Consider the following 27,543-nt stretch of genomic DNA (forward strand, 5'->3'; position numbering starts at 1 on the left):
GTAATGAATTGTAATGGAGTTAAATAGTAGGAATAGATGGGGGATTGTTGCCTGTATCGAGACCTCTGGGGTAGATCTATAATAGGATTAAATTTGCAATCTAAAATTGCTGAAAGGTGCAGGAATAAGCGAATGCTTGGCTTGAGAGCCTCTTTTCCAGGAATTTCCCATTCTCTGAGGGGGACTTGGAGTAGCAAAGGTAACGTGGTTAATTTTGACAAAGCCTTTACAGTGATTTTGACAGGAGGCTGATTTAATCCCTGCAACATTTGGAGGGTATTTATAGGAGCAAATGGCTTGAATTGAACAGCAAGCATTCCAGTTATTTTCTACTGACCTGACCCTTGTGTCAGTGTGGAATTGCTGACCTGGGAAAGCACAAGGCAACGTAGGCAAGAGGTTCCTGAGGCTCCTCAGTGTCAGCTGAGTCTGTGGGATTTGGGATGGATCTGGTCATTTGTTTGCTGAGGAGCAGCTTCAGAGGATATACATGCTGCTTCCTGAATGCTTCCTCACCTCTTGTCCAGATAAATTACAGTTATTATTTATTGTTATGCACAAGGACATAATGGAATGGTTAATATTTTCTTTGCTTTTCCCTCTTGGGTAGCACTATTAACATGTTTAGTGGGACAGCACTCGTAACTACACAGGAAATTCCAAGATCCTGACATGCAACTTTCAGTGATCCAAAACTGGACAGTGTGAATTGCAAAAGAAGGAAGACCATGCTGATTATTACAAATAAGCATAGCAGCTGTTGGGACTGGAATAGCAGATTTTTTTTTTTTGTCATGTTACCTGTATTTTACCATGCAAGATGTTGTACATCGTCATGTTAGACAGTCTGGACCAAATAATTCCTAGGAAAATTGAAACCAAGTGATCATATGAAAACATAAGGTTGTTGTTTAATTTTTGAAGTGTATGGAGAATAAAATATGTTGACATTGTATGAGGAGAGGGAGAGAAATACTTGAAGATATTGTTGACAGATTTGAGATTTTAAAATATGTTGCTCTTCTTGTGGTATTTAGCCTAAGAAGAGGACACAAGAAAACACTGAGTGACAAACAGTGCTGTTTATTGTGTTACCACTGTCTTTAACAAGCTTTCTATTTTAGGTTCTAAGCTCTCACTTGCTCTGGAGGAGGGAAGTAAAACAGAGTTCCCATGGGGTGTCTCACTGGTGCTGAATTTAATGGAAGGAGCTATTCCAAGGCAGGACAAAGAAGCCATAGAGCAATTTTCACCTAGATGCTTCCCAGGAAGACATTTCCGTTTTCCAGAGTGGTTTATATTTCCTCTGAAGCAGATGCCAGGTGGTAGCATGACTGAAGAAGCTGAAAGAATTGTTTTGTGTCCGTTCTGCTGGATGTTCCATGGAGGCTGGGGAATGGTCTGCTCCATGTGTACCAGGAATTCACGCTGCTTGGGATAATTTCTTTTTTTTTGCATGACTGCAGGAAATGAGAACAGAGGGATTCAGCCACTGGTGTTTAACAAACAATGCAGGTACCAGAGCATTTATCACGCATCCCTCCATTTTCTGACAGCAGAAGAGAATGCAGAATGTTCAAGTATAAAAGAAAGAAGTTTGTGCTTGAAATGGAAAACCTGAAAGATCTTTGGGTAAAAAATATGAGGAAGGTGAAGGAAACTGCCTCTTTAGTCAAGTTGTGAAGACTTTTAAGACAAACTCTGGCAATGTGTAGAGCGAGAGTTCAGGTCAGGGTCATTTCAAATGCTTGTAACTGCTTTTGTTCATATTGTTTAGGAAATGCAAATATCAGCATCTCTGCCCCTCACAAGAAATATTTTCTGGAGACTTTATAGACGTTTACTTTTGTTCTGGTGGAAACCATGGAAGCACTTTACTCCTGTCAAGGGCTGAGTTACCAGAGGTGGGTGGCTGCTCCCTTGTTTCCAGACTTTAATGTTATGGACTCTCTCGGGCAAAAATAGAAGAAATGAGGTGAAATGCAAAAACTTCTTTAAAGAATAAAATACATTCTTTATAAATAGCAAAACAAGAACAGGTGGGTCTATTTTTTATTATGTTTATTAGTAATAATTTCTCCAGTTGTGTCTGAAGCAGTGCAGGCCAGCCACCTGTCACTGCGAAAGGTGGTTGTGCATATAGCTGAGGACAGTAGGAAATATAGAGCGCTGCAGGTAGGAGATGGACGGATGGAGAGGGGTGAGTGAGTGAAGTGAGCGGGGCCGCAGAGCAGCAGGTTCGGCGTGTGGGGAGATGTAGGGAGAAGAGCCCGGCACAGCCGTAAGAGCCACCGCCGCCCCGCCGCGCTCTGCCCGTGGGCACCCGCCTCCCCGCCTTAAATACCCCCCGCGCGCCGCGCCGCCGTCACGTGACAGAGACACCTCCTCGCCATTGGCTGGTGCAGCCCCCTTCCCCCCGCCCCCCGCGCGCGCCCGCCCCCTCGGGCCACGTGAGGGTCGAGTCACGCGATTTCCGGGAACCCGTCAGGAAGGGACATAAACAAACAAACCCGGGGCCGCATGGAGGGGCCGGGCCGGGGCTCGCCGGGCTGCGGCCCCCGCTGAACGCCGTGAGTGAGGGGTGAGGGGCGGCCGCGGGGCTCCGGGGGGCTGCGGGTGCACCGAGGGGGCCGAGGGTCGGGGGGCCCGGGTGGTCCGGCGGGAGGAGGCGGTGTCGAGAGGCAGGGGGCTGCAGGGAGGGAGGGAGAGCGGGACGGAGGTGTCTGCCCGGCGGCCGAGGGCACCGGGACCGGGATGGTGCCAGCGGCCCCTCCGCTCCGCTCGCCCGCCGGGGGGGTGTGGCTGCCGGGGCCGCGGGAGAGAAGCGGTGCGCGGGGGTGTCCGGTCCCGGAGCGGGGCTCTGGGGCCCGGGCCCAGGTGGGGGCGATGAGAAGGGGCTGTGGGGACGGAGTGCGGGCTGAGCGGAGAGTTGTCGGCGTTGTCCCCTCCAGCCTCCGCCCGGCGGGAGCGGCCCGTGCCTTTACAAGGAAAGCGAGTCTTGCAGCGAGCGCCGGGGAGAGGAAAGCACCGTCCTGCCGGGAAAGCCCGGCCGCTCTGGGTGTGCGGGCGGAGGGGCTCCCCGGAAAGGGAGAGAAGGGTTCCGCAGGTCCTTCACTTCTCTGCTTTTCGGGCTCGTAGTTGCTTCCTCTGTTTGCGACCTGTTTGAATGCCCGGGACGGTCGGGGGTGACCCGTGGGCGTGCGGAGTCTCTGTGCCCGGTCATGTTGGTGCCCGACGGGCGGCTCCGCTCCGAAGACTGCGGAGCAGAGGTGGCGGAGAGGGGTCACCGCTCTGCGAGTGCGGGGCAGGACAGGACGGGACCGTCCTCGCTCCGGCGCGGCGTTTATGTAATGACAGAGCGGGGGGACGGCGGTTCGCTGCGATCCGCGGCCCCGGGAAAAGGCTTCCGTGGAGCCGCGCGGGTGCGCTCCGGCTGCCCGCAGCCCAGGCGGGGGTCGCCGGGCGGGGGCCGCCCCCCGCGGGGCCCGGCTCTCTGGGCGTTTTGCCCGGTGCGGCGGGGCCGGGGGCGGCCGGGCGGGTGCCCGGAGCGGCGGGCGCGGCGCGGGGGTCGCGGGGCCGCGGCCGGGGCGGCGGGAGGGGGTTTGTTTACATGTCGCCTCACCCTAGCTTGAAAGGGCCGCTGGGCGGGTGAGCGACGGGCGCGGCGGCCAATGGGAGCGCGCGCGGCGGAGCAGCCAGCCAATGAGCGGGCGCGGAGGGCGGGGCGGCGGCGGCCAGGGTAGGCTGCGCTGGGCGGCGGGGCGGCCATGTTGGCCGGAGGTGTGTTAGTGGGTCAGGGCCGGGCCGGGGGACACACGGGGGACACGGGCACCGCGCGGGGCCGTGGCTGCGGGGGCCACCCGCGGTGCCCGTCCCTCCGCAGCGCTTTGCTTCAGGGGGGCTGTCCTACCTAGGCGTCGGGACCGGCCCGGGGCGGTGCCCGCGCACGGGGGTCCCGTTCCCCGCGCTGAGGGGAGGACGGGGCGCGTTGCCGTCTCCTGCTCCTTGCCCGTCCCCGCAGATTTGGGTTATAAAACAGCCGGGAGACAGCCGCCCGCGGGTCCCAGCCTGTCCCCACACGGGTGTCGAACACCTCTCCGTGTCTGGTCTAAGCTCACGCTGGTTCCTAGCAGGGAACACCTCGATAAAAGCCCCTCGTGTCACCGAGGACTCAAAACCAATCTTTATTATTTACCTTTTGTCCCCAGGCTCCCCACCCTGAGCGTTATTCCCCAGCCGCGGCATCGCTGCCGTGCCCTCCCCTCGTCCCTGGCAGCCCCGCAGCCCACGGCATTGCTCAGGGCATCGGCTGCTGGAAGGGATGCGATATCCAGGAGAATTCCGCTGTCACACTCGCTGTAAGACACTCGCTGGTTATTCAGGCTTCCCCATGCAACAGGCTGAACGGCTTGGAGCACTCGGCGCTGACAGCTGAAATGTGCGATTCTCACTTAAAGCGATCGTGATCTTTCCGTGGCTGCCACTCGAGGGGTAACTTGTTGAAATCGTGCTCCACGTAACAGGCAGAACAGAATCGGATTCTCGTATTGTCTTTTAAGCGCTTCTAAATGTTTTAAAGATCGTGGTTAAAAGGTCTCTAAGGTTGCCTCCAAGCATCCTTGTGGGGAAGGTTAATTATGATTATTATTAAATGTGTTTTCATAGTAAAAATTACAGAGGGTCAGATGCAGGTGTTTTAGAAATGTGGTCGGTTTTTATTGTTGGCTGCTTAAATGAGAAGTCAGAATTTCTATGGAAAATAAATCATAGAATCCCAGAATGGTTTATGTTGGAAGAGATCTTAAAGATTGTTTCATTTCAACCCTCTGCCTTGGGCAGGGACACCCTCCACTATCCCAGGTTGCTCCAAGCTCCTTCCAACCTGGCTTTCGACACTTCCAGGGATCCAGGGGCAGCCAGAGCTTCTCTGGCTGTGATAGTTCTGCAAGAATCCTTTCCTGCTAAAAAGAATCTCGGAGAGATTCCTTTTTAAATGTTTTAGCTCAGAGACCTCAAACATGTCCATAGCCATTAATTCACAAAGAAGGAATTACTCAGTGTTTGATGAGAGTATTCCCTGATAAGAGCAATCTGCAGCAGAGGCATCAGGCCCCCAGCATCCTCCCCAGGTGGTTTGTAAATAATGAGAGAGGCAAACAGCCTTGTGAAGGACTGAGATTGAAGTCAGCATTAGCAGGAATTAATTGGGAACAAACAGAAGCTTTTGTTCCACTAATAGACTGATAGTGGGGGATCAATAAGGGAACCCACAGGTTTAGATTCCTATGGCCTGCATGTCCATGCTCTGTGATTTGGGAAGTTTAATTGAATTTCTTAACATCAAACCTTGATGAGGAGGTTTGGCACTGCATAAGAAGTGCTTGAGAGTCGGCATTGGCATGAAAGTTAAACCAGAAGTTTTGTGAAAATTCTAAATTCAAACTTTAGATCTTGCCATAATAAATTCCCTGATTTTATTTATTTTTTTTTTTAAATCCTTCTGGTTTTAAATTCTTAAGCCATGGGATTTTTTTTATGGGATTTTTTTTTTTACTTTTTGGACAATTTTGACTGATGCAGTTTTCAGATTTGCTGCTGGCTTTGAAGTATTCGGTACAGATGCCCCATTTCTAACAAGAGTATAACAATCATAATTTCACACTATGAAGAGTAGACCAGACCGTACCGTTCCCTTCATCATAAGACTTGTGTTGCTTTTTTGTTTTTTCCTGGAAATGACAGAATTAATCATTTTTCTCTTAGTCTGAAAGACTGTCAGAAAAAAATGTAGGAACAGCCATCCTGTCAGGATGTAGAGTGTTGCTGGAGATTGGAAACTGAATTGTTTAGTTTTGGTTTTGTTTTTTGCCATTGCTTTCACCCCACTCTGCTTCAGGGGAAATCTAGAGCTTAAAAAAAAATTAGATGTTAGTTTTACTACTACTACTCATGTGTGCAAACCACTCTCCTAACTCTGCAGTGTTATTTTAATAAGGGTTTATGCTATGACTGTTTAAAATTTAACCATTTTTTAAATTAATTTAAGTCAGTTAATATAGTTCTAATAAGTTTAACATGCTGCACATCCCACTCTTAGCACTAAAATAAGAATAAAATCTCAGTCTTTGTTGCAGAACATACAGAAAAGTGTTTCTAGTAGGAATATATTAATCTGGACATAGTTGTTACAAAATATGTCCATGCAGAATGTTTGTTAGTTTAAAAAGTAATCATTTTGTTTTGCTTCTGCCTCCTGCGTGATGGTCAATATCAGTGCAGGCTGGGATACAAACACAGGCTGGGCAGGCACAGGTGGAGCAGCTCTGGGAGGATCTGGGGGTGCTGCTGGGGGAGAGCTGGACCTGCCTTGGCCCCCTGGAGCCCCCCATGCCCTGGGCTGATCCCCCAGCGTGGGCAGCAGGGAAGGGGTTGGGATTGTGTCCCAACTTGCTCAGGTGAGACCTCACCTGCAGAGCTGCCCCAGCCTGGGGCCAGCACTGGGAGCACCTGGAGCTGCTGCAGAGAGCCCAGAGGAGGCTCCAGGATGAGCAGAGGGATGGAGCAGCTCTGCTGGGAGGAAAGGCTGGGAGAGCTGGGATTGTTCAGCCTGGAGAGGAAAAGCTTTGAGGTGACACAATTGTGGCCTCACAGTTGCTGAATAGAACCTACAGGACAGATGGAGAGAGACAATTTACAAGTGACAGGACAAAGGGGAATGAGTTCACACTGCCAGAGCAGAGTTAGATGTGATCTTGGGAATGAATCCACCTGTGATGGTGGGCAGGCCCTGGCACAGGTGCCGAGAGCAGCTGTGGCTGCCCCTGGATCCCTGGAAGTGCCCAAGGCCAGGTTGGACAGGGCTTGGAGCAGCCTGGGACAGTGGAAGGTGTCCCTGCCATGGCAGGGGTGACTCCAGATGATCTTTTCAGCTCCCTTCCAGCCCAAACCATTCTCTGTGATTCCATCAGTTTCTGGGATCTGTTCGCTGACACAGCTGCAGCACCCCCAGGGCTAGGAATTGGTGTTGGCACAGGGGGTCCATGAGTTCTCTGTTCTGGGGATTCATGGGCTCTGCTGCCTGAGGTGTGTGTGTGTGATTGCAGACCAGAGCTTCTCTTTAGATGTATCACTTCCAGGTCTTGAAGTCTGTCTGCTGTGGGCGAGTAGGATTGGAAAAATAACACTGGAGGGGGAAGGGATGATCAGTGGAAGAAGGGGAACAGAGACAGTGAAGTAACAGTTCTCCTGAAGGGAAGAGGCTTAGAAGAAGTGAAACAGTCTGCGTATCTTTAGTTCTTTTAAGTGGCAATGCTCCATCAGACTCGGGGTCTGGGGGTTTTAAGCAGGTGGTGTTTTCTCTCCAGGACAGAAGAAGCAAAGAGCATAATGCCCTAGATGGTTGTGCTGGCATTTTAATAGAACTCCTTCACCAACAAGGTAGAGGGACTTGGCTGCTTTTGTGAGTCCAGGAATGAGACTGCAGTGGATGGAAATACAGGAAGATTTCTCTTTTAAAAAAGAGAAACTCTTAAAAGAGTGTCTTTGTTCACTGCTATGAAATAATAATAGTACTAATAAACTTAGTGTCTTTGTGGCAGGAGAGAAAAGCAAAAGAACTTTTTGAAGTCTGGATAATCATTGAAGAATCATGTAGAAAGAAATAAAGGAACATTATTCAGAAACAAAAGTAAGAAACATACACATTCATTGAGGCTGGAAAATCCTCCAAAGCCATTGAGTCCAATCTGTGAGTGATTCCCACCTTCTGAACCAGACCAGAGCCCGGAGTGCCATGTCCAGATGTTCCCTGGACACCTCCAGGGATGGACTCCACCCCGGGCAGTCTGCATGTTCTCAGCTTGAAGACTGCCCTGAGCAGAGGGTGTTGTGTACCAGAAAACAAGTTGGCACAAACTGTGGAAGGAAAAAATGTTTTTAAGAGACGTGCAGGAGAACTTCTTGCATCTCTAACTCCAATATTTAATGAAATGTCCAGCAAACAGTGCATGGTACATAATGGTTCTTTCCAAGCACATGGCATAGTTTTTGTGCTTTCTCTGAAATTCAGAGTTGGCCATGAATGTTTCAGTCTGAGCTTTTAGGTTTAGTACTGGCAGCCTCTCGTGAGCTATTTTTTTATACCTGCATCAAAATTGTGACTTTGACAAGCTGTGCTGTGTGATGCAGTCACCATCATGAAAGTGTAATTGTTCCTGTAATGCACTTACAGCAGGCATTTAGCTGCTGGGATAATAAGCACTGTGCAGCCAACAAAAAAGCACAGCCACGCTCCATGTGCCTTTCCAGTGGTACAAAATACACAGCTGAACTGGGCTAGAAATAGCAACTTTCCTTGTAGCCACGGTACAAATGATTCATGCAGGTGACCGAGAAAGACTTTCAGAGCTGCTAAGCTAAAATCTGAATTTTTGGGTTTTCTCTTCCAGGGGCTTCTTTTGAGGTGATGTGTTGTGGCAGGAGGGTGTTTTAGTGGCCCAAGAGGCAGCACATGCACAGGAGCTGCATTGTGTGTCCTAAATGCTGCATATTTGGAGTTTAGCTCCTGCTGTGGGCTAGGTTAGACCAATAATCCCAGGTAATGCAGCTGCTGCTCCCCTGTGTGAAATTCAGTCTTCCTTGGCATCTTGGAAACACTGTTCCTCTTCAGAAAGTAAATATTAAATACAGGGGATGATTTTTAGTTAGGATTTGTCATTAGATTAATTAGGTGTTAACTCCACAGAACAGGTTCCTTGTTGATGACTTTAACTAATGTACATGTAATGTACATGTGCATGCCTCCATCAGTAGCCCAAATTCTTAAATGTTAGATGGACATTTAGCTGCTCCCGAGATCACAGAATCATTGAGTGGTTTGGGCTTGACAGGACCTTAAAGATCATTTCATTTTAATGCCCTGCCATGGCAGGGACACCTTCCACTATCCAGATTGCTCCAAGCCCCATCCATCCTGGTCTGGAGCACTTCTAGGGATGGGACAGCCACAGTTTCTGTGGGCACCCTGTGCCAGGGCCTGCCCACCCTCACAAGGAGGAATTCCTTCCCAATATCCCATCTAACCCTGCTCTGGGTCAGTGTGAAGCCGTTCCCCTTGTCCTGTCACTCTATCCCTTGCAGAGTCCCTCTCCATGTGTTGGAGGCTCCCCTCAGGTGTCCCCAGGCCCCAGTGAAGGCAGGAGCCTCCTCCCAGGAGCAGAGCTGGGCGCTGATGTGACTCCAGACCTGCAGACACAGAACCAGCTCCAGGCCTGGCTCCTTAATCACCTTAATCTGATTTCCCTGCAGGCTGTTGCCACAGGAGCCTGCCTGCTGCTTCGGGCTCTGTATTCCACCTGTGTCTCTGCACTTGGGAAGGGCTGATGGAAGGCATTAATGGAAATTGTCCCGAAGTAGAAATTCCAGCTATATTTATCTTCAGTAATTCTTAGTGCTGCTGTACTTGAGCTCTGCCACAGCTCTTTTAGTTCGTTCAGAGCTGCATTCATTATAGATAACACAACAGCTGGATTATTCTTTTCTAACTCAGTCTCGGGCTGAAAGTGCCAGTAATGATAAATTCTGTAGAAATGGGACTTTAACTGCAGTCTGCAAATTACTTTCCTTCACAGCAAGTTCTGATTTTACACCTGTGCTTCCATACGTGTCATTGACTTGTGCCATACATCTTTATTTACACTGTCAGTTAAGTATAAACAGCAGGAGGCTTTTAATGATGACCTTGATCTTTCTGGGAAATTTGGAAAGCAGTTGGAAGTAGGGCTGCTTTGTTGGGAGCATGAAGGATATCTGGACTGTGCAGCTCCCTGAGGCAATGTCTTTCTTTTCATGGCCTCACTGTGTTTTCCCCTTCCACAGAGCTACTAAGAAAAATCCTACACTGTGGAATAGTTCACTAAATTCTACTGGGATTAAATTAAAATATTAATATAAATATTATAAAATGTCAAGAACTAAACATAAAGAGAATTACTGGAATAATTGGGTTAGCTGATACACTGCTTTGACCTGAGAGGACATGCACTGGCATTCTTAAATAGTGCAAGAAGTTTATCACTCCAGTCTTAGAGATGGTAAAAGTGTTTTCAGCCTTTAATATTTGTTTTGAGGATTTGGAAGTGATCCAGAAGCTGGCACTTGGAAGTGTTGGTTGTTACTGAAATCAGTGTCAGTAGAGATGAAGTTTCATCCCCCTTTGCTGGCTGTGTGTGGAACAGCTTGAGGCCCACGTTCTAACAAAAAACACAGCAAAGAAGCAGCAAGTGTTTCCTTTCTTTCCCCTTTGTATCATGGAGAACTCTGTCTGTCTCCTTGTGAATGCAGGAGGTGGTCTCATGGTGATGTCAAAGCATTAAACTGATGTGCTGGTGAAAAATGCATCAATCTGCAATGGAAAGAAAGTGTTGAGGTGTTTAGGATCATAACCTTGCTTCTCTTTTTGTGTCTGAGAAGATCCTGTGTTTGTTTTAAAGAGCAGGCCCTTTCTCCTAGCCCAGGTGAGGCTGAGAAGTGACTCAGTCATCCCTGCCACGTCCCCACCTGGGAAGGACCAGTCCTGCTGTGGTGTGGCCTTTGCTGAGTGAAGGCAGATGGGGCTTGCTGTGGCACAAACTTTAAATGTCGCTTTTAAATAAGTAAAGGGTTCCCTGGAGGTTTTGGAGCAGAAAGGAGCTTTTCTCACAAGGAGCTGGCTCGTTCACCACAGGGCCCCGTGAGAAACGGCCGCTCTGGCAGGGCTAGCGAGGGTTCAGCTGAGAACTCTGTGTAACTGGACCTGTAACTGTTGTTCTTTATATTCCAGCTGCTCTTTGCAAAGCAGGCTGTTTTGATAAATAAAGACTTCTTTGCATAGTGACTGTTTTTACCACAGTCTAATGGTCCATATGCTAAAGAGGATAAACTAACTGAGATACCATCTGAAAGTGGGAATAATCATGGGGATGCTGTCATGTGCTGCTGGGGGAGGGTTCTGAGCTGTGGGAGAACACTTAGAGTTTACTATTTGTTTTTCAAAAGAGGAGAATAAACGCAGCCTGAGCAGATTGCACCAGAGTCTGACTTGGGAGCAGTGCTGAGTGAGGGTTTTCCTTACGCCGTTCAGAATTCTGGATTAAACTCAGAAGAGTCATTAGACAAACATCTGAAGTAGAGCAGGTCTGTAGAAACTTCTAAACTGTAAAACTACCAGTAGATAAATTGGTCCAATTTCAACATAGGCCTTACTTGAATTAATAGAGAAGATATTTTATTAGACAGCTGTGAATTTGGCAGTTTTTAATTTGTTCTCTTGAGGAAATCTGTCTCTTCCACTCTGCTGCTGGATGGTTTCTGTGATCCTCTACCACTAGATGTTGCTGTGTGAGTGATTGATGTAATCTTATCTGATGCTGGATGGATTCATCCCTGAAGAAAAGGAGGAGATACCACTGAAACAGCATTTCTGCTTCTTCTGAAATTTATATTTTGAGACTTTTGCCTGAGACGTTTTTAGAGTTTATTGGCTCTGTTACATTAGTCATAAAGGTTGTCTCTCTCCTGGATACCCAGCAGTGTGCTGATTATTGTTCCCAATTTGGCAGGGTTTTCACTTCAGGTGTGTCTGTAGAGCTGCTGGTCTCAGCAGAGAGGAAAAAAGGCAGGAAAATGTAACTTGACCAGAAATGGTTTTGCAGCAATTCTGTTCTGTAGTATCTGTGGCTTTTCATTCAATAAAAAATGGCAGGGGAAGAAAATTTCTATACATTCCAGCATGAGGAAAAATCAGTTTTCAGGGGAAATTCTTGCCTTTGGCTGTTTTTTAAGCTTTCACCTTGTTGGTGAAGGATTACTCACCTCCTTGGGGGTTTGCTGTGTTTATTCTGCACAGAAGCTGACAAATAGAAAAGCTCCATCAGGGTGAACTGAAGTTATCCTAAGGAAAAATTTCATTGCATGGATAGTATAAACACCCTGAGACTGAAGTAAAGCTGGAAAGGAATCGACAAGTGAATAAAACAAGAAGTTTGGAATTGGATTTGGGGAATCTGGGCTTGGAAATGCCTCAGGTAAGTCTGCTAGGATTTTATTCACTTCTGTAAATAATTCTGCCTCTGCTTAAGAACAAATTTGACCAGCACTAGGAAGGAAGATGTGTAAAAGATTAAAGGATGTATATTTTGTAAGGTCCCTGTAGTGTCTGTGGTGGAAGCTGTGGTGCTGCTCTTGGTGCTGTGTTTGTTCAAGCTTCAGCCACGTTGTTGCTTGGTGAGGGAGGATGCCTGGAGAGCAGAACAGCCTTTTATTACTGCAGTGATTCACACTCAGCACACTGAATGACTTTCAGCAGCACAGTGTTTCTCCCTTCCCAACCCTCAGGGTGAGAGTGTCTAGAAGAGAAATTGAGGTCTGGAATTAAATGTAGCAGAAGGCCTTGCTGCCCATTCCCTGCATGCTCAGTCATCCTGCATAATGCTTTTTTTGCCAAATTTCACTTCGTTCTTGAGAAAGAGGAAACAATCTTGATTTAGTTGTCATAAATTTTGCTTTCCTTACAATTTCATGTGGAAGTTTTATGAGTTCTAATGGTTCTAAACACAGTCAACACTGCTTTAGTACAAAATAATTTGTATTAGAGGGACTCCCAGATCTTGCCAGGACTGGCCCTCATCCTCTACAAATGCCAGCATATCCCAAAACTTGGCAGACATAAGACTTTGAAACCAACAGGGAAGAATGAGGGAGCAGTGAATGCTCTTGCAGCTCTGTGGTGGATAAAAATTTGTCCTTTGATTGCTCCTGCATGTTGTCAGCTGCTCTTGAAGCATTCTCTGGCTCTGGGGAACGATGTGCTTATCTGTGGTGGTAAAAACCTTCGGAGACTAGGAGGAAATGGTTGTCCTCTTTCTGTTGGTTGAAGATGAATATGTGCCTTTTTATATCATGTTTGAAATGTCTGTCCGTTGTGCTGTAGCCCAGTGTGAGTGGAATGGACCCTCCTTTTGGGGATGCCTTTCGGAGCCACCTGTTTTCAGAGCAGACTCTGATGAGCACAGATCTCCTGGCGAGCAGCTCAGATCCAGACTTCATGTATGAACTGGTAGGTCACCTTTGTGTGCCCGGAATTTCATCTCCTTGACTGACACCAGTTCCTGTAGGAATCAAAGGGTGTTGGTTCAAGAATGCTGGAAAATTATTCATTATTGCTGGCTGCTGATTAGGGAAGGGCTGGACTGCTTGTCCAGCAAATGTGGTGCTTCTTCAGCAGGCACTTCTTCAAACTGGCCATTGGGACAGGCTCAGATCCACCTTCCACTATCCCAGGCTGCTCCAAGCCCTGTCCAGCCTGACCTTGGACATTTCCAGGGATCCAGGGGCAGCCACAGCTTCTCTGGGCACCTGTGCCAGGGCCTCACCATCCTCACAGGGAAGGATTTCTTCCTGCTATGTTCTGCTTCACCCAAGCTGTGAATGCAGGGGAAGGAATATAAAAGTTGACTACTTTTATGAGCATTCCCTTTTTGATTTTCTCCCTGTATCAAAGGGGAAAGGTCACTCGTGGTCATTAATTGGTTGTGTTAGAATGAGGATTTCCAGGAACTGGTAAACTCGAGCATATTCTGTTAAGCACATAGCAAAGATTGACCTTAGCTTATAGAGATGCTGTGATGTCTTTCATATTTTAAATACATGGGTATTGGCACTGGTTTAATTCCCAATGAGCAGATGGATTTGCAATAGTAGGAAAAGTCAGTGTTATAGGAAGAACAGTGTATTCAGAAAGATCTGTTGCTGAAGCACAGGAGCTGAACTTCATTCTGACCTTCAAAAGAAGCTTTTGGTTGAAAGTTGAGGTCTCTTCCTATGTCACCATGCTCATATTTCACTGGAATTGTGCTCTCCTTACCAGATTAAGTAGAGGAAAGAGATGATGGATACTTTTTGGTATTAACTTTTAACTTACCTTATTGTTCACAGGACAGAGAAATGGACTATCAGCAAAGCTCCAGGGATAACTTGCTTTTGATGGAGGACTGCAAAGACCTTGAGAACTTGGAGTCTTTTACGGACATCCTGGACAAAGAAGCTGCTTTCACTTCCAAGTGGGAGCAGTGGGATACCTACTGTGAAGACCTAACTAAGTACACTAAATTAACCAGCTGTGACATCTGGGGAACAAAAGAGGTGGATTACCTGGGCCTTGATGACTTCTCAAGCCCATACCAGGACGAAGAGGTGATCAGCAAAACACCCACACTGGCTCAGCTGAACAGTGAGGACTCCCAGCCTGTCTCAGATTCACTCTATTACCCTGATTTGCTCTTTAGTGTAAAACAAAACCCTTTAAATTCTTTATTACCTGGCAAAAAAATCGCGAGCAGAGCCGCGGCGCCGGTCTGTTCCTCCAAGAACGTGCAGGCCGAGGCCGCACTGTCGGACTGTGCCCAGAAGGCCAGCAAGCCTGGCAGCCAGCCTGCTTCCAGCACACAGATCATGGCCAAGACCAACGTGTACAGCAGTGAAAAGGTGAACATTCACGTTGAATGTAAAGACTATGTTAAAAAAGCAAAAGTAAAGATCAACCCCTTGCCGCAGAGCAGGCCCGTGCTGAGCCAGGCGCACGCTGACGCAGCCAAGGAAAACACCTGCTACTGTGGGGCTGTAGCAAAGAGACAAGAGAGAAAAGGACTCGAGTCCCCCCATGGTCACAGTACAACTCCTGGTTTGCCTTTTAAAGAGACTCAAGAGCTGCTCCTCAGCCCTCCCCAGGAGAGCCCAGGGCTGGTAGCGGGGGAGAGCAGCCTTTCCGCCAGCACGTCCGTGTCGGACTCCTCGCAGAAGAAGGAAGAGCACAATTACTCTCTTTTTGTAACAGACACTTTGGGTGAACAGTCAGCCAAAGCAGACCCCGAGGAAGAGGAGGAGGATGAGGATGATATTGAAGATGAGGACCATGATGAAGGATTTGGCAGTGAGCACGAGCTGTCTGAAAACGATGATGAGGAAGAAGATTACGAGGACGATAAGGACGATGACATCAGCGATACCTTCTCAGAACCAGGTACCAGCATTGTTGGGTTTTGGTAACGTGAAGGTTGATGGATTTGTCCATCAAGCTTTTGAACTCCTGGTAGTTATTGAAGAGCAGCACTGATCTTAAGTTGTGAGCTCTCCTCCCACATTTTCTAAGTGCTTTGCAAAATGCAGTTAATTCAAAGTATGCAAGGTCTCTGTTGCCCTATTTCATTGAAAGCTACATAAACTGTGATTGTGCAACAAAAATTATAATAGAGAATACAGGAAGCCCACCTGTAGCTTGAGGTTAGAGCAGCTACCTGCAAGTTTGGCCTTCCTTTTTGTAGCTCTCTGGTAGGATATGCAGACCTTTCTAGCACTTCTTATAGCTGTGAATTTATCCAGAATTGGATCTGTCAGGATGTGAGTGAAATGATTTCATAAACTTAAGTCCTACTTTCAGCTACAGTTTTTCCACAGAATCCAAAGAATGACTGAAATTAATAGAATCATTTCTAGGTGGTTTTCAGCAGTAACACTTAGTGGCTGCTGAATTGAGGATACTGAATTCCTCTCTCTCCTGCCTGTAGAAATGGAGTTCTAACAGCAGGAATAAGAACTAACCTTCAGCTACAAGGTAACAAAACAGTGGCATTATATAAAAATAAAATCTGCACACAAAGCCACAGGATTGTAACCAAGTGTTAATTTCATTTCAGAATGTATTATGATACTCACATCCTATAAATGTCCTGTAGCAGAGTATAAGAATTAAAGTATTCAGACATTTGGCAATATATAATTTTGAGGGGATAAAGCAGCTGAAATTTCTCCTTGTTGAGAACAGCAGCTTCCCTAAAGCTTGTCAGTGTTTGTCATAATGAACTCTCGGATGAAATTATTTTCTAATTAGATTTCCTGTGTTGGCATTAAACTCGTTAAGCATTCTGCCCTTTATGCTACTTTCACATGCACACAACACATTTTTATTAACATTTTGAAGCCTCTTCCTCCCTTCTGGAGTGAACTCCCTCTGCTTTCTGGGGCCCTGAGCAGCTGTTGCAGCTCTGCAGCCCGTGGGGGTTGTGTTGCACTGGGAACCTGGGATCCATGAAAAAAGTTGTGTTAAATGCTGTGGGTGGAATTAATTAATTTAATTAACTATTTTACTGACCAACAATCCTCATTCTGCAGCAGTAGCTGAGGATCTGGGCTTATCCAAGCTTGCCAAGCCCTTCCGTGAATGAAGCCTAAAACCATGTGGTGATATTAAAAATTTTATCATATATTTTGTCTATTGTAGAAAATAACATCTCCAGGTATTATAATTATGTCACTCTTGTACTTGGTGTTGCTTTTACCCTCTAAAGGTAAACACTGTGGGTAAACTATCTAAAAATAGGCAGAGCACAGGAAAATGAAACCTTCCACAGCTCTGAAAGCAAATTCAGTTGGTATTTTGACTGAGGATGTAATTTACTGAAAGGCCAAAAATCTACTAATTATTGATGGCCCTCTAAAGCTTTTTTTTTTTTTAATACATGATTTGCTTTTGGTTATTCTTCATGTATGCTTTTTAGAGTGAATGAAATGCTTTCTTCAAGTGTTATCTGAGGAAATATGTAGATATAGTGAAGGAGAAATAGCTAAAAATGTGACTGGCTCCCAGGCAAGTTTGGACAACAGTGTTTTTATTATCACCATGACACAGATTTAGCAACTTTGGTCCCCTGCAAAGGTAGCTTATTATGGGAATTACCAGCCCAGGCCTTTTCTAGCATTTAAATGTGATGGTTTTGCTATTACTATTTTTCCTATCTCATTTAGTAGAAAGATTTTTAAATTACTGTTCCTGCCATCAAGTAGTCAGGAGATTCCAGAAATGGGAAATGCAGCAATTTATTCAATTGTCGGTAGCACTGGTGAAAAAGCGCTCATAGAGACGCAGAGATTGTTTTAAGAAGCTGCATTAGATCAGTGTGAGCACCTGGACTGTCAGCTGGGGGAAAAACACTGGAAATGATTTCTCAGAAGCCTCTGTGGTGAAGTGGTGAGGAGGAGGAGATCTCTGGGTTTGTTTCAGTGGGGCTATTTTTGGGTTTCACCTGGTGAGAGGCAGAAATCACATGGACACTGTTCTCTGTTCTGCTTCATTTAACCCTGGTGAATTTAAACCCGAAACCACGGGGAGGGATGCGAAGAAAGACTTTTAGGAGGGAATTGTGAAGGGCTTCAGGGTTGAATACAAGAACCCTTTCAGATTTCTTAGAAGCCTGCCCTGCTGTGTGATCTTTGCTAAGAGGAGGAATAAATACGGTGCAGAGCAGCTAAACAAGTTTGTGTGTTAGGTTAGAACATTGCACTGGATTCTTTTATGTAACTTTATAATGGTAGCAGGTCAGTGTTGGGCTTGCAAGGCAGGATGTATTAAGTCAGTGTAATTGAAGTTGCTAACATAATTACAGTTTGAATAAGCAAACAGGAAGTTCTGATTTGAACCTTGTACATTTGTATGCTTCAGCTCTTACAGAGATTCGTTTTCATTGGTTGGATTAATTCTGTGTTATCATGAAGATGGGCTCAATTTATATATTTCTGTATGAGTTATAAAGCTTTTTTTTCAGGTGGAAAGTCAGTGGGCTTTTTGAGTGCATTTTGATACTTATGTTAAACAGCATTTGAGTAAAATGGAGCTGCAGTTACAAATATTTATGGTATTTGAAGCTGTATTTAATGTAAATTGTCGATAATTTTGGCTATACAACACAAATTTTTTTTTTACACAAATGTGTAAAGCATGTTTCATTGTTTGGTTTGCCTTTAAAATCCTGCCTTTCCAATAAACCAGAGAATCCAAGTATCTGAGTTGATGAAATGATGAGAAACAGAATTTCAGGATGGATTTCATCCATCTGCATACCTGACTTCTATTTGTGCTTTGGGTTATGACATGAGAGTCAGACCAAAGCAAGAAAGTTTGTTTTTCCTCTTTCAACTGTTTTTTTCAAGTGCAAACAGACTAATTGAATGGACTGTTTTAAAAAGAAGAAAGTGTTCTTTGTGCTGGTGGAAGATGAAGCAGAGCTGAAGCATATGGGGTCAAGGCTTGCTAATTCTGCAGTCTATGCATGGGTGGCTTTTCCTTTAGCTCCGTAAGAGTATGTGATGTTTAGAGATCACTTTCTAAAGTAAATGTAAACTATTATTTAGCATTTTAGCACAAAAGGCTATGCAGTGGTTTAAGATTTATTTTTTTTTTAACCTTAGGATAGCTTATCTTTATTTTTCTGAAGCATATCTGGGGTTTGAGAACCTGTGGTTTGTGTTTACAGTTATGGTAAATATTTCTGTGATGTGGACAGTGGCATTACAATTTCCATGTCCTTAATGAGCAGTTTGTGATACCAAGTGCATCATAATTCACCTCTAAAATATTGTACAGCTTTACTGAGGATCATTTCTTCTCCCACTAAAGAGGAGGAAGAGGATGAACAGTGTCTCCAGATCCCTTCAGCTTAGATGGTCCTTTGGTCACTGTCCTGATAGCAGAGCCCCTTTCTCCAGCCTAGGAGGGATCAGTGCTTGGATTTATTCCCTGCAGGTCTTTGGACTCAAGGAGCAGCAGGAGTTGGACTCGATCCTGTGGGTCTCTTCCAACTCAAAGTGTTTTATAATTGAATCATTTTTTCTTTATTGTCTTTTGCTAATCCATCTTTATTATCTGCTTCTCTTTCTATGCTTTTTGTCAAATGTGGAGGTGAGTTAGGATTGTGTTCCTGCCAATTCATGGAGAAAATTATCTGGATGGGAGAACACGGTCCAACATCTGCTGTGTGTACTTGGCACTGCTGGGATTGTGGGGGACTACAGCTTAGGGGGTCAGAGAACACAAAGGGACTTTAAATGCATAAATAATTTTGGTTTTTTTAACTAATGAAGCCCCATCAGTGGCTCAGTGTCTATCCCTGGATTTAAGGCAAGTACCCAGGAGCACTTGATGCTGCAAACCAAGTCTGTTAGATAATGCAAAACAGATCTGTAGTTCTGCTCTTAACTTGAATCCTCAGTCCGCTGCTAAAGGGCTACAAACAGTTCTGTCACCGGCATATAAACAACCCCCTGCATCCTTTTAGGGTATGAAAACGATTCTGTGGAGGATTTAAAAGAAATGACTGCGATATCCTCTCGGAAAAGAGGCAAGCGAAGATACTTCTGGGAGTACAGCGAGCAGCTGACGCCGTCCCAGCAGGAGAGGATGCTGAGGCCATCCGAGTGGAACCGGGACACCCTGCCCAGCAACATGTACCAGAAGAATGGGCTCCATCATGGTAAGAAATCCTCATCCTGGCCACAAATAACTGTCTTCTCCTTGTGACACCTTCAGCAGCCAAACTCCCCTCCTTGCAAGTGCTGAGAAGTTGTGTTTTGGCCATGAAAATTCAAGTGCTGTAAATCTGTTACTCAGTTAGCAGGGCTCTGCAGTGCCCAGGGGAGGCACAGAGAACACACAGTAGGGACTTTCACTGTGGTTTCTTCCAGAGGAGCGGGGATGAATTGAGAATTGTGACTTCCAAGGGCTCTCAGTGGAAACCCCGGGAGTTCAAAGCTTTCTCAGTGCGATACTGTAAATATTGGATGGGTGGTTTGACTGATGTTTGCTGCTCGTGGCTGTTGCTGTCAGTGCTGCCTGTGTTAGCAGAAGGCTGGGAGGGCTCTGGGTGCCAAGTTCAGGGCACTGTGGTATGAACTGAGGACAAGCACTAAGGCACAAGTGTCTCTCTGCTCCTCCCTCCTCATTTTCCCCCTGTGAATGCGGCACAGTGAAGCACTTACTCCTCTGGGAATAAACTATTTCCTTAAGATGCCCTCTCAGAAACTTAAACCAGTTGCTCTAATAGCTGTGATTTATTCCCAGTGAGCAGTTACTGCACCACAAACATGATTAACATCACCCAAAACAAACCACTCTTAGGGGTATTTTTGTTTTCTTGTTACAGGACTTCTTTTAGGCTGTTCCATTTGATTTTGGCTTTGAAGGAGCAAATTAAACTAACTTCCCTGGTTGTAAGGTCAATGTTCCCTTAGAGTTGAAAACTACTGCTTTTAAAAAGGCAATTGGCCTTCTCTTAAATCAAAAGATTTTGTTGTTGTTGTTCTTACCTGTAGATTTATTCAGGGAAGAAAGCATTTTTTTCTTTAAATCTCCTTAGTTTTTAAAAGCTTCTTTATCCCGTAGGGAAATACCAGTACCTAAAGTCCCAATCATTGCTCTTTCTCATGATGGACCCCTGAGCAACCTGGTTTAGTGGAAGGTGTCCTTGCCCATGGCAAGGCGGAGAAAAAGATGGATTTAAGATTCCTTCCAATCCAAACCATTCTGTGATTCCATTATTTTATATTTGTTATCCAACACCAAATAACCAAACATGCTCTGAGGACTCAAACCCACCAGACATTTGGACACTTGACCTTTAAGTCAAATGCAAAACCAGGCCTTAAAGAGCTTCAAATACACATAATAAAATGGGTTAACTGGCCTTTATGTGGATCATTTCATCTCAGCATCAATGAAGACTGTTTCAGCACCAGGCCTCAGCACTCTTTCTCTGTCCAGAACTTTAGCAATAAGATTATTTAGGGATTTAATCCACTTGAATGTGCAGGAGGATATTTTGGCTGAATACGAGTAAACAAGTTTACAGCCGGAACAAAACAACAGGGTTTGAACTTGTGACATACATTTTTCAGCAGAGTTGTGTGTATGCTCTCTGTCACATCCAGTGGCCTGGCCAGCAGTATTTGCTCTTATCTGATCTGGATAGAATATGAATTGTACAAAGCTCTTTGTATGGAAATGCTCTTTCTATTGTGAGAGGCCACAGGGATCACCTGATTCCGGCCCATTCTCCTGCAATGAACAAAGGAACTTCAACTGCACCCAAAAAATGCCTATTTTAGAGTGTTTTCTCACAGGTTTGTGTACATATTGTGTTGCTGCCCTACCCATTTTTCTGTATATTTGAAACAGGAAAATATGCAGCAAAGAAGTCACGGAGGACTGATGTAGAAGATCTGACTCCCAACCCCAGAAAACTCCTGCAGATTGGTAACGAGCTGAGGAAGCTGAATAAGGTGATCAGTGACCTGACACCCGTCAGTGAACTCCCCTTAACTGCCAGACCCAGGTCGAGGAAAGAAAAGAACAAGTTGGCTTCCAGGTATGCATTGGGCAAAGCTGCAGGGATTGCTACAACTGAATGATAAAGATGTAAATAACTTTTGCCTAAAGAAGTTCTGCTTCATGTGGCAGCTCCTGCAATGGGAGTTGTAGTTCATCAAATGTAAATTACCAATTTATCAAAAAAGCTGGGCAGCTGGCACCTTGGGAGCTGTGGTTTGCCTGTTTCCTAGATAAGGTTCCCACTGGAATTGGCTTCCTTAGCTGTGGGGCAAACAGCTGGGACAGTGGCAAATTCTACAAGTGTCAAATGAGAGCAAATGCAGGTAGCAGAGTGTTTTCAGTGAAGGTGAGGATGGAGGAGTTTGTGCATCACAGCTCTGGGAGGATTGGTTAATGGGTTCATGTGGCTCTTACTACTCTGGCATTTCTGGTAGTGTTCTAATTCTTCCCCTCTTCTTGCCATAGGGCTTGTAGACTAAAAAAGAAAGCCCAGTATGAAGCCAATAAAGTAAAACTCTGGGGTCTCAACACGGAATATGGTAAATACAACTCTTCACATCTTAATTTTTGTTTTGTTTGGGCAAGTCTTTGTTTTGCACCATGATGTAACCTGGCGTTTAGAGAAAAGAGTTGGTACAAACCCAGCAATTCTGTTGGTACAAAACCAGCCCATTGAATAAAGTGAATGTAAACTGGGTTATCTTCTTTGCAGATGTAAATTATGTAAATGTGTGCATGTAAATATTAATGAAAATGTTGGTAATATTTGATGTAAACTATTATATTTCATTTTACAATAAGTGTGATGTGACACTTTTGACACAGATAGTTGTGTGGATAACTGTGAATCCCTTCCAGGGGAATGTGATGTAAAGCTAATCCTTTATTTTTTTCTTTGCAGATAATTTACTCTTTGTCATCAACTCCATTAAACAAGAAATAGTAAATCGGGTGCAGGTACCTAAAGATGACAGAGGAACCAACATGGAGCAAAAGTTGAACATACTTATTAAAGACACTCTTGGTAAGCAGTGAACTTCATGTATTTACCTCGGTATGAAAATGTAGAATCATAAATGCCCTGAGTTGGGAGGAACCCAGAGCTCATCTCATTCCACCAGGGACACCTTCCACTGTCCCAGGCTGCTCCAAGCCCTGCTCCACTTGGCTTGGAACACTTCCAGGATCCAGGGGCAGCCACAGCTTCTCTGGGCACCCTGTGCCAGGGCCTGCCCACCCTGACAGGGAACAATTCCTTCCCAGTATCCCATCTAACCCTGCCCTCTGGCAGTGTGAAACCATTCTCCCTTGTCCTGTCACTCCAGGCCCTTGTAAAAAATCTCTCTCCATCTTGTTGCCTTACGCAGGCACTGGAAGGGCACAGTGAGGTCACCCCAAAGCTTCTCCTCTCCAGGCTGAACAATCCCAATTCTCCCAGCCTTTCCTCCCAGCATCCCTCTGATCTCACTACCTTCAAGAGGAAAGAATGAGAATGAACCCTTTCCTGATTCCAGCTGTCCCAGCCAAAGTGTCCCCTGGCTTTGTGTCACTCAGGAATGTGCTGTGAGCAGTGACCTGAGAGCAGCTTCTCTTCCCTCCCTTTCAGGACTTCCTGTAGCTGGACAGACGTCGGAGTTTGTGAACCAGGTCCTGGAGAAGACAGCAGAGGGAGACCCCACAGGCGGCCTCGTGGGGCTCCGGATACCCACGGCCAAGGTTTAGGGCAGGACTGGAGCTGCTCCCGGGTCAGGTTCCGCCCGCGCTGTCGAGTTCCTCGTTGTAAATGGCATTCTGGTCTGCATGTCAGCTTAGCATTCTGTAAACACTCACCTGTAGGTTCCATTGGTTTCAAGTAACTCTGTAGGAAAACAAATCACAGCGTGGTAGAAAATGCTGCAGAGCATTTTTGGACCATAAGCCAGATAGTTTCAAAGCTGCTTTAAAGCTCAAGGGCAGAAATGAGAGTTCTCTTTCAAATGATCTAGGACCAGAATATATCACTTTTGTTTGAGAAGCAAAAACATGGGTTTGCTAGTGAAAATACTCAGCATTTGCCAGACATTGTGACAGGTTTATGGTCCAAGTGAAGTAAGAGGAAGCATTTTTTTTGGTGAAGCTATCAATGTAGGGAGTTTTTCTGTTTTGTTTTATTTTTATTATTATTATTTTTAAATATTTGGATTTTCTTTTCTTGTTCTTAAAAAAAAACAGTAAGCTTTCTTTGCAACCATTAACTTGTACATAGCACACGCAGCATTAGAGCTAGTGTGCCATATAAGACTTTAATTTTCTGAGCTTAATAGAGTATTTAAATGTCTGTGCAAGCAAGAGAAAAAAAAAGTATATTCTTTGTGCCTTGTATTTTGTGGGGAGAGCTATCAGTATAAGCTGGTAAAGTTTTGTATGAAGAAAACCCTGAGGGGCAAAACCGAGCTGTATAGATGGTGAGATTTTAGGTTTTAATGTATTTGTTCCAGCTCTTAAAATTTTTTGAATGTATATAGGAATATGTTGAAAATGTAGATATATGCCACAGAGTCTATGTATTGTATAAAAGATGGCTCTAGAAAACTCAATTTCGGTACTTTGGCCGGAAGAAAACAAATACTTGCACATTAATGCGATTGTTTATTTTTGTACCAAAGACAAATGCAACTGATATGGCGAACTGCCAGTCTAAGTAAAGTTTTGCACAGCTTATATGATACTGTACTGAATGTAAAAACAAAAGAAAAAAAGAAAAAAAATTAAAGGTCAGGGTTAGGGATCTTACTGAACTGTGAATTTTTTTGTTTGGGTCCAATTATCTACAGAAGGAGCATTCATACATAACAATATTATTTTGCTGTTCTTGTAGTTCGCTTCCATGGTAGATAAGTTGGTGGCCGTCTTGGAGTCTTTAAATCTTTTTTCTCTGCACTTACTGTAGGAGATTTTAATATATTTGGATTTTAGTAAGCTATTGGTAAAATAGTTTTCGACTTTGAGAATTTAAAAAAAAAAAGTATTTAGCTTGTTGTAGTATACTTCCACCAAACAACCAAAATAAAATTATTTTTATTGTAACGTGTATATATGTAAAGAGAAAAAAAAAAAGAGCTACAAATATCTAATTCCTTAGTTGCCACTTTTCCAGTTGATGTATTATTATGCATGTGATGTTTCCAAGGATCAACACAGGCTTCAAACAAAACAAAACAAAAAAAAATTTATAGACTTTTATATTTTTGTACAGGTATTTCGAAACTAGCTTCTTCAGACTTATATGTGACTTATTCTTGTTAATTCAGTAGTTTCTATGATTGAGGAATATTAACACAAAGTTCTTATTTGCTCTTCTGCTAATAAGAGTTGGCTTTGTAGTCAGTGTTAATGTACAGATTAAAAGCTTTAGCCTTTGATGAGAAAGTCCTTTATCTCAAGGCAAGATCATTCTCTGGTTTCATGGACCCCCCCTCCTTTTCCTCCCTGTTCTTTCTCTCCCTATTTAAAGATGACAAAACACTGTTTACTGAAAATAGAAATACCAAATATTTTCAAATGTAGCTGCTGAAAAAAAAAAAAATGCAAAAGTCCATGAAGGCTTTCTCCCCACTCCCTTTGGGGAATTTCTCCACTTTGTTTCTAGTTTGTCTAAGTTTGTTTGTACTGTGATTCCTTTTTGTTTATAAGTAGATTATTTTTATATCCAAGCTCGTGCTATAAGAGAAAAAAGCCTGAATTGGTAACAGTGCAGTGAAAGTGATGGCCCTGCCCCACTCACAGCTTCCTTTGTTCTAAATATTTTGGAAGACTCAAAAGGGAGGAGGAGGCCAAAATACCACTACTGAGCTGTACAGAAAGTCTTTCCTACAAGAGACTGAACAAATACCCAGGGCAATTTAGGCAAAACTTTGTAAATCCACTTAAGGCTTGCAAAATCTGAGTGGAATGTGGGTGTTTTCCTCTGAGGCATTTGTGTTGTCGTCGTTGTTGTTCGGGTGAGGTGAAGAGTTGGCTGCTGCTTTCCACGGTGGCTCTGGTGTATTCCTCTTGTTCTTGTGGAGGTGCCCAGAGCCCCAAAAACCCCGACAGAGAATGTGTCCTGTGAGGTTCAGGCTGTGCCTGGGCAGGGCTGGCACGCTGAGCTTGTCCCTGTGCTCCATCCAAACCCTGCCGGCGAGCCAGCCTCTCTGAACATTGAGAGAGAGCAGTTTGGAATCAGGTAAAAACTTCTGGGACAAATTCAACTGACAAAGTATTTAAAAGCCCCCCCCCCGTTTTTTTTTGCTGCCTGGGAATTCTGGGCAACACACAACTTTATAGCTTTTTATTTTTGTCTGAAAACCAGACTATGATTTTGGTCTCGCATTTCAAAGTAGACTTTGAATCTTTAGTGAGTTCCATACCCTCGCATTTCAGTGTTTCCTATGTATTATTTTAAGTTAAAGCTTTGAAATAGTTGAGCTTTTTAATGTTGACACTTTATTTTGTAACTATTTATATGTATGTACATCTTAGAAAAGCACTTTGTTTAAAAAAAAAAAAAGAGGAAAAAGAAAAAAAAAAAAGAAACTGCGTTTTATATGATTCCTGCCACTTGCTGCTAACTCTGGGCTGGTCAGAATGCTGCAGCGATACTTGAGATAAATAAAACCTGGCAGTAAAATGTAGAGTAAAGATAAGACCTTTTGCTGGTTTAACTTTATCATAAAGGTGACATAGGCAAGCTGTGCAGCTTTACATTTTAACCAGGGGACTCTGTGGCATTTAAACCGTCTAGAAATGGTTGTACTTTAATGCCAGTAACAATCTGCTTCCTCTAGTGTCATTAAAATATATACATTTAGTGTATACTTATCACAAACAAAAATCTTATAAGGGTATAAAAACCAACAAATGTACATGTTCTGTTTTTTGGCAATTGTGGCATGCGTTTTGGGGTGATCTTTAGAGAAGACCATTTTCTAAAGATTTTCAGTGTTCATACATAGTATGTGGATCTTAACGAAGTCCTGGGGTTATTTTTTTGTTTGTTTTTGAGTGTAGGCATTGTGAATATTCACTTTTAATCCTATATCCAAAAACAATGATCTATTTTTTTGATTTAATACAACCAGAAGCTCTTCCTTTTTCTGATACACTGGATTATCTAGGATTTGTTTCCATATTAAAAGCATGCTGTCATAACTGCTCTTGTCGAGATCTCGTCAGTCTGAACGTAGGTGCCACACTTGGAATCGATGGGCTGCTTGTTCTGCTGTACCATGTATGACCCTCGTCCTTCCCCCCTCCCTTCATGACAGATGATGATGTGGCTTTATATTGTGCCTTACTTGTACATCTAGAACTAAATGTTTTTCATTCCCTCTGAACTCGTCAAAGCTTCTGAGATGGAATCAGAGCTGATGAAAGCGTGCTGGAGCGAGTGCGGTTGGGGCTGATTTCAGTTTCTCTCAGTAGTCCTTTTGTATTTCTATGGAAGACCAGTTTTTGAATGGCCTTGCAAAACCTGGGGGTGCTCCTGAAGGGTGTTTTTAAACCCAAAACCCCTTTTGCTAACGCTTCCTTTTATGGTTTATTGAACACATTTACTGATATTTGGTGAGTACTTTTTGTTTTTGGGATGAGAGAGACTTACTACTAAAGCTATGTTTATGTGTGGATGGGCTGGATTTTCTTATCATACCAGTTGAAATAATTGTGATTTAATAAAGTTGCATTGCTGTAAAGCTGATGTGAGAGTCAGGCTCAGCTGTGTTCAGTTCCTAATTTATAGATTGACTTTTTTCCATATTAAGAGGGCCAGGGAAAAGTTGGGGCTTTTTAAAAAAAAAACAAACAAAAAACCAACCTAAAATGGATGAAGGGTCTTTTAACTAACCTAAAAGCAAAAATACCCTTTGGAAATACAGAGGTGTCTGTTTAAAATTTATTTTTAAAAGACACTCCCCAGTATTTATCTAATATTTGCCTTCATTAATGAAACAGCTTATTCACAACTATAATGACTGGATGTGCTTTTCTTTTCCATAAATCATTTAAACATAGCTTTTTTTTTTTTTTTTTTTTTTTTAATCTCTAAAAGGTTTTATCAGGAGAATTTCCAAGGGTTTGTATCCAAGCTGCCTCCAGCAGAAATAGCAAATGCAGTTCTGTTCCTCAAACGTGTTTGCTTGTCTTCCTGAAATTCTGCTGAGGCACAACCCAGTTCTGGACCGTGAATGTCAGGATCTGTGTTTGGCCTTGAGACCCGAGTTTCAAGAGTGCATCTAATCATGATTTGATTTTCTTTTGGAGTTGGAGGCTTCAGTTGGAATCACCTAGTGAAGTGTGCTGCTAGATGTGGTCTTGGCTTGTTGACACAGCCTTGC

General features: G+C 44.3%; 1 protein-coding gene across 8 annotated transcripts; it reads left to right on the forward strand.

Annotated features, from left to right (window-relative positions):
• The first annotated feature begins 36 nt into the window (after positions 1-36).
• On the forward strand, positions 37-26,359 carry CREBRF (CREB3 regulatory factor). 8 transcript variants are annotated; one of them, XM_014253145.2, is made up of 10 exons: positions 37-2,581; positions 4,209-4,358; positions 11,885-12,062; positions 12,968-13,093; positions 13,972-15,055; positions 19,143-19,337; positions 21,038-21,227; positions 21,656-21,729; positions 22,092-22,214; positions 22,797-26,359. In XM_014253145.2, exons 3-10 carry the CDS (start codon positions 12,054-12,056, stop codon positions 22,910-22,912), a joined length of 1,917 nt encoding a protein of 638 aa, XP_014108620.1. In that variant the 5' UTR covers positions 37-2,581; positions 4,209-4,358; positions 11,885-12,053; the 3' UTR covers positions 22,913-26,359. The 8 variants fall into 8 exon arrangements, with proteins under 8 accessions (XP_014108620.1, XP_014108618.1, XP_014108617.1 ...); XM_014253143.2 differs by having other exon boundaries at positions 37-2,570; XM_014253142.2 differs by lacking the exon at positions 4,209-4,358.
• The last annotated feature ends 1,184 nt before the right edge of the window (positions 26,360-27,543 follow it).

Source organism: Pseudopodoces humilis, chromosome 17, assembly GCF_049639895.1.
Source record: "Pseudopodoces humilis isolate 2021_Gansu_Grassland_sample_001 chromosome 17, ASM4963989v1, whole genome shotgun sequence".
NCBI classification, from domain to species: domain Eukaryota; kingdom Metazoa; phylum Chordata; class Aves; order Passeriformes; family Paridae; genus Pseudopodoces; species Pseudopodoces humilis.

Excerpts from the sequence above, each read along its gene's own strand:
- CREBRF (XM_014253145.2), top strand. Across the intron at positions 19,338-21,037 it reads GAAGAATGGGCTCCATCATG|GAAAATATGCAGCAAAGAAG; the intron begins GTAAGAAATCCT and ends TATTTGAAACAG. Across the intron at positions 21,730-22,091 it reads GGGTCTCAACACGGAATATG|ATAATTTACTCTTTGTCATC; the intron begins GTAAATACAACT and ends TTTTCTTTGCAG.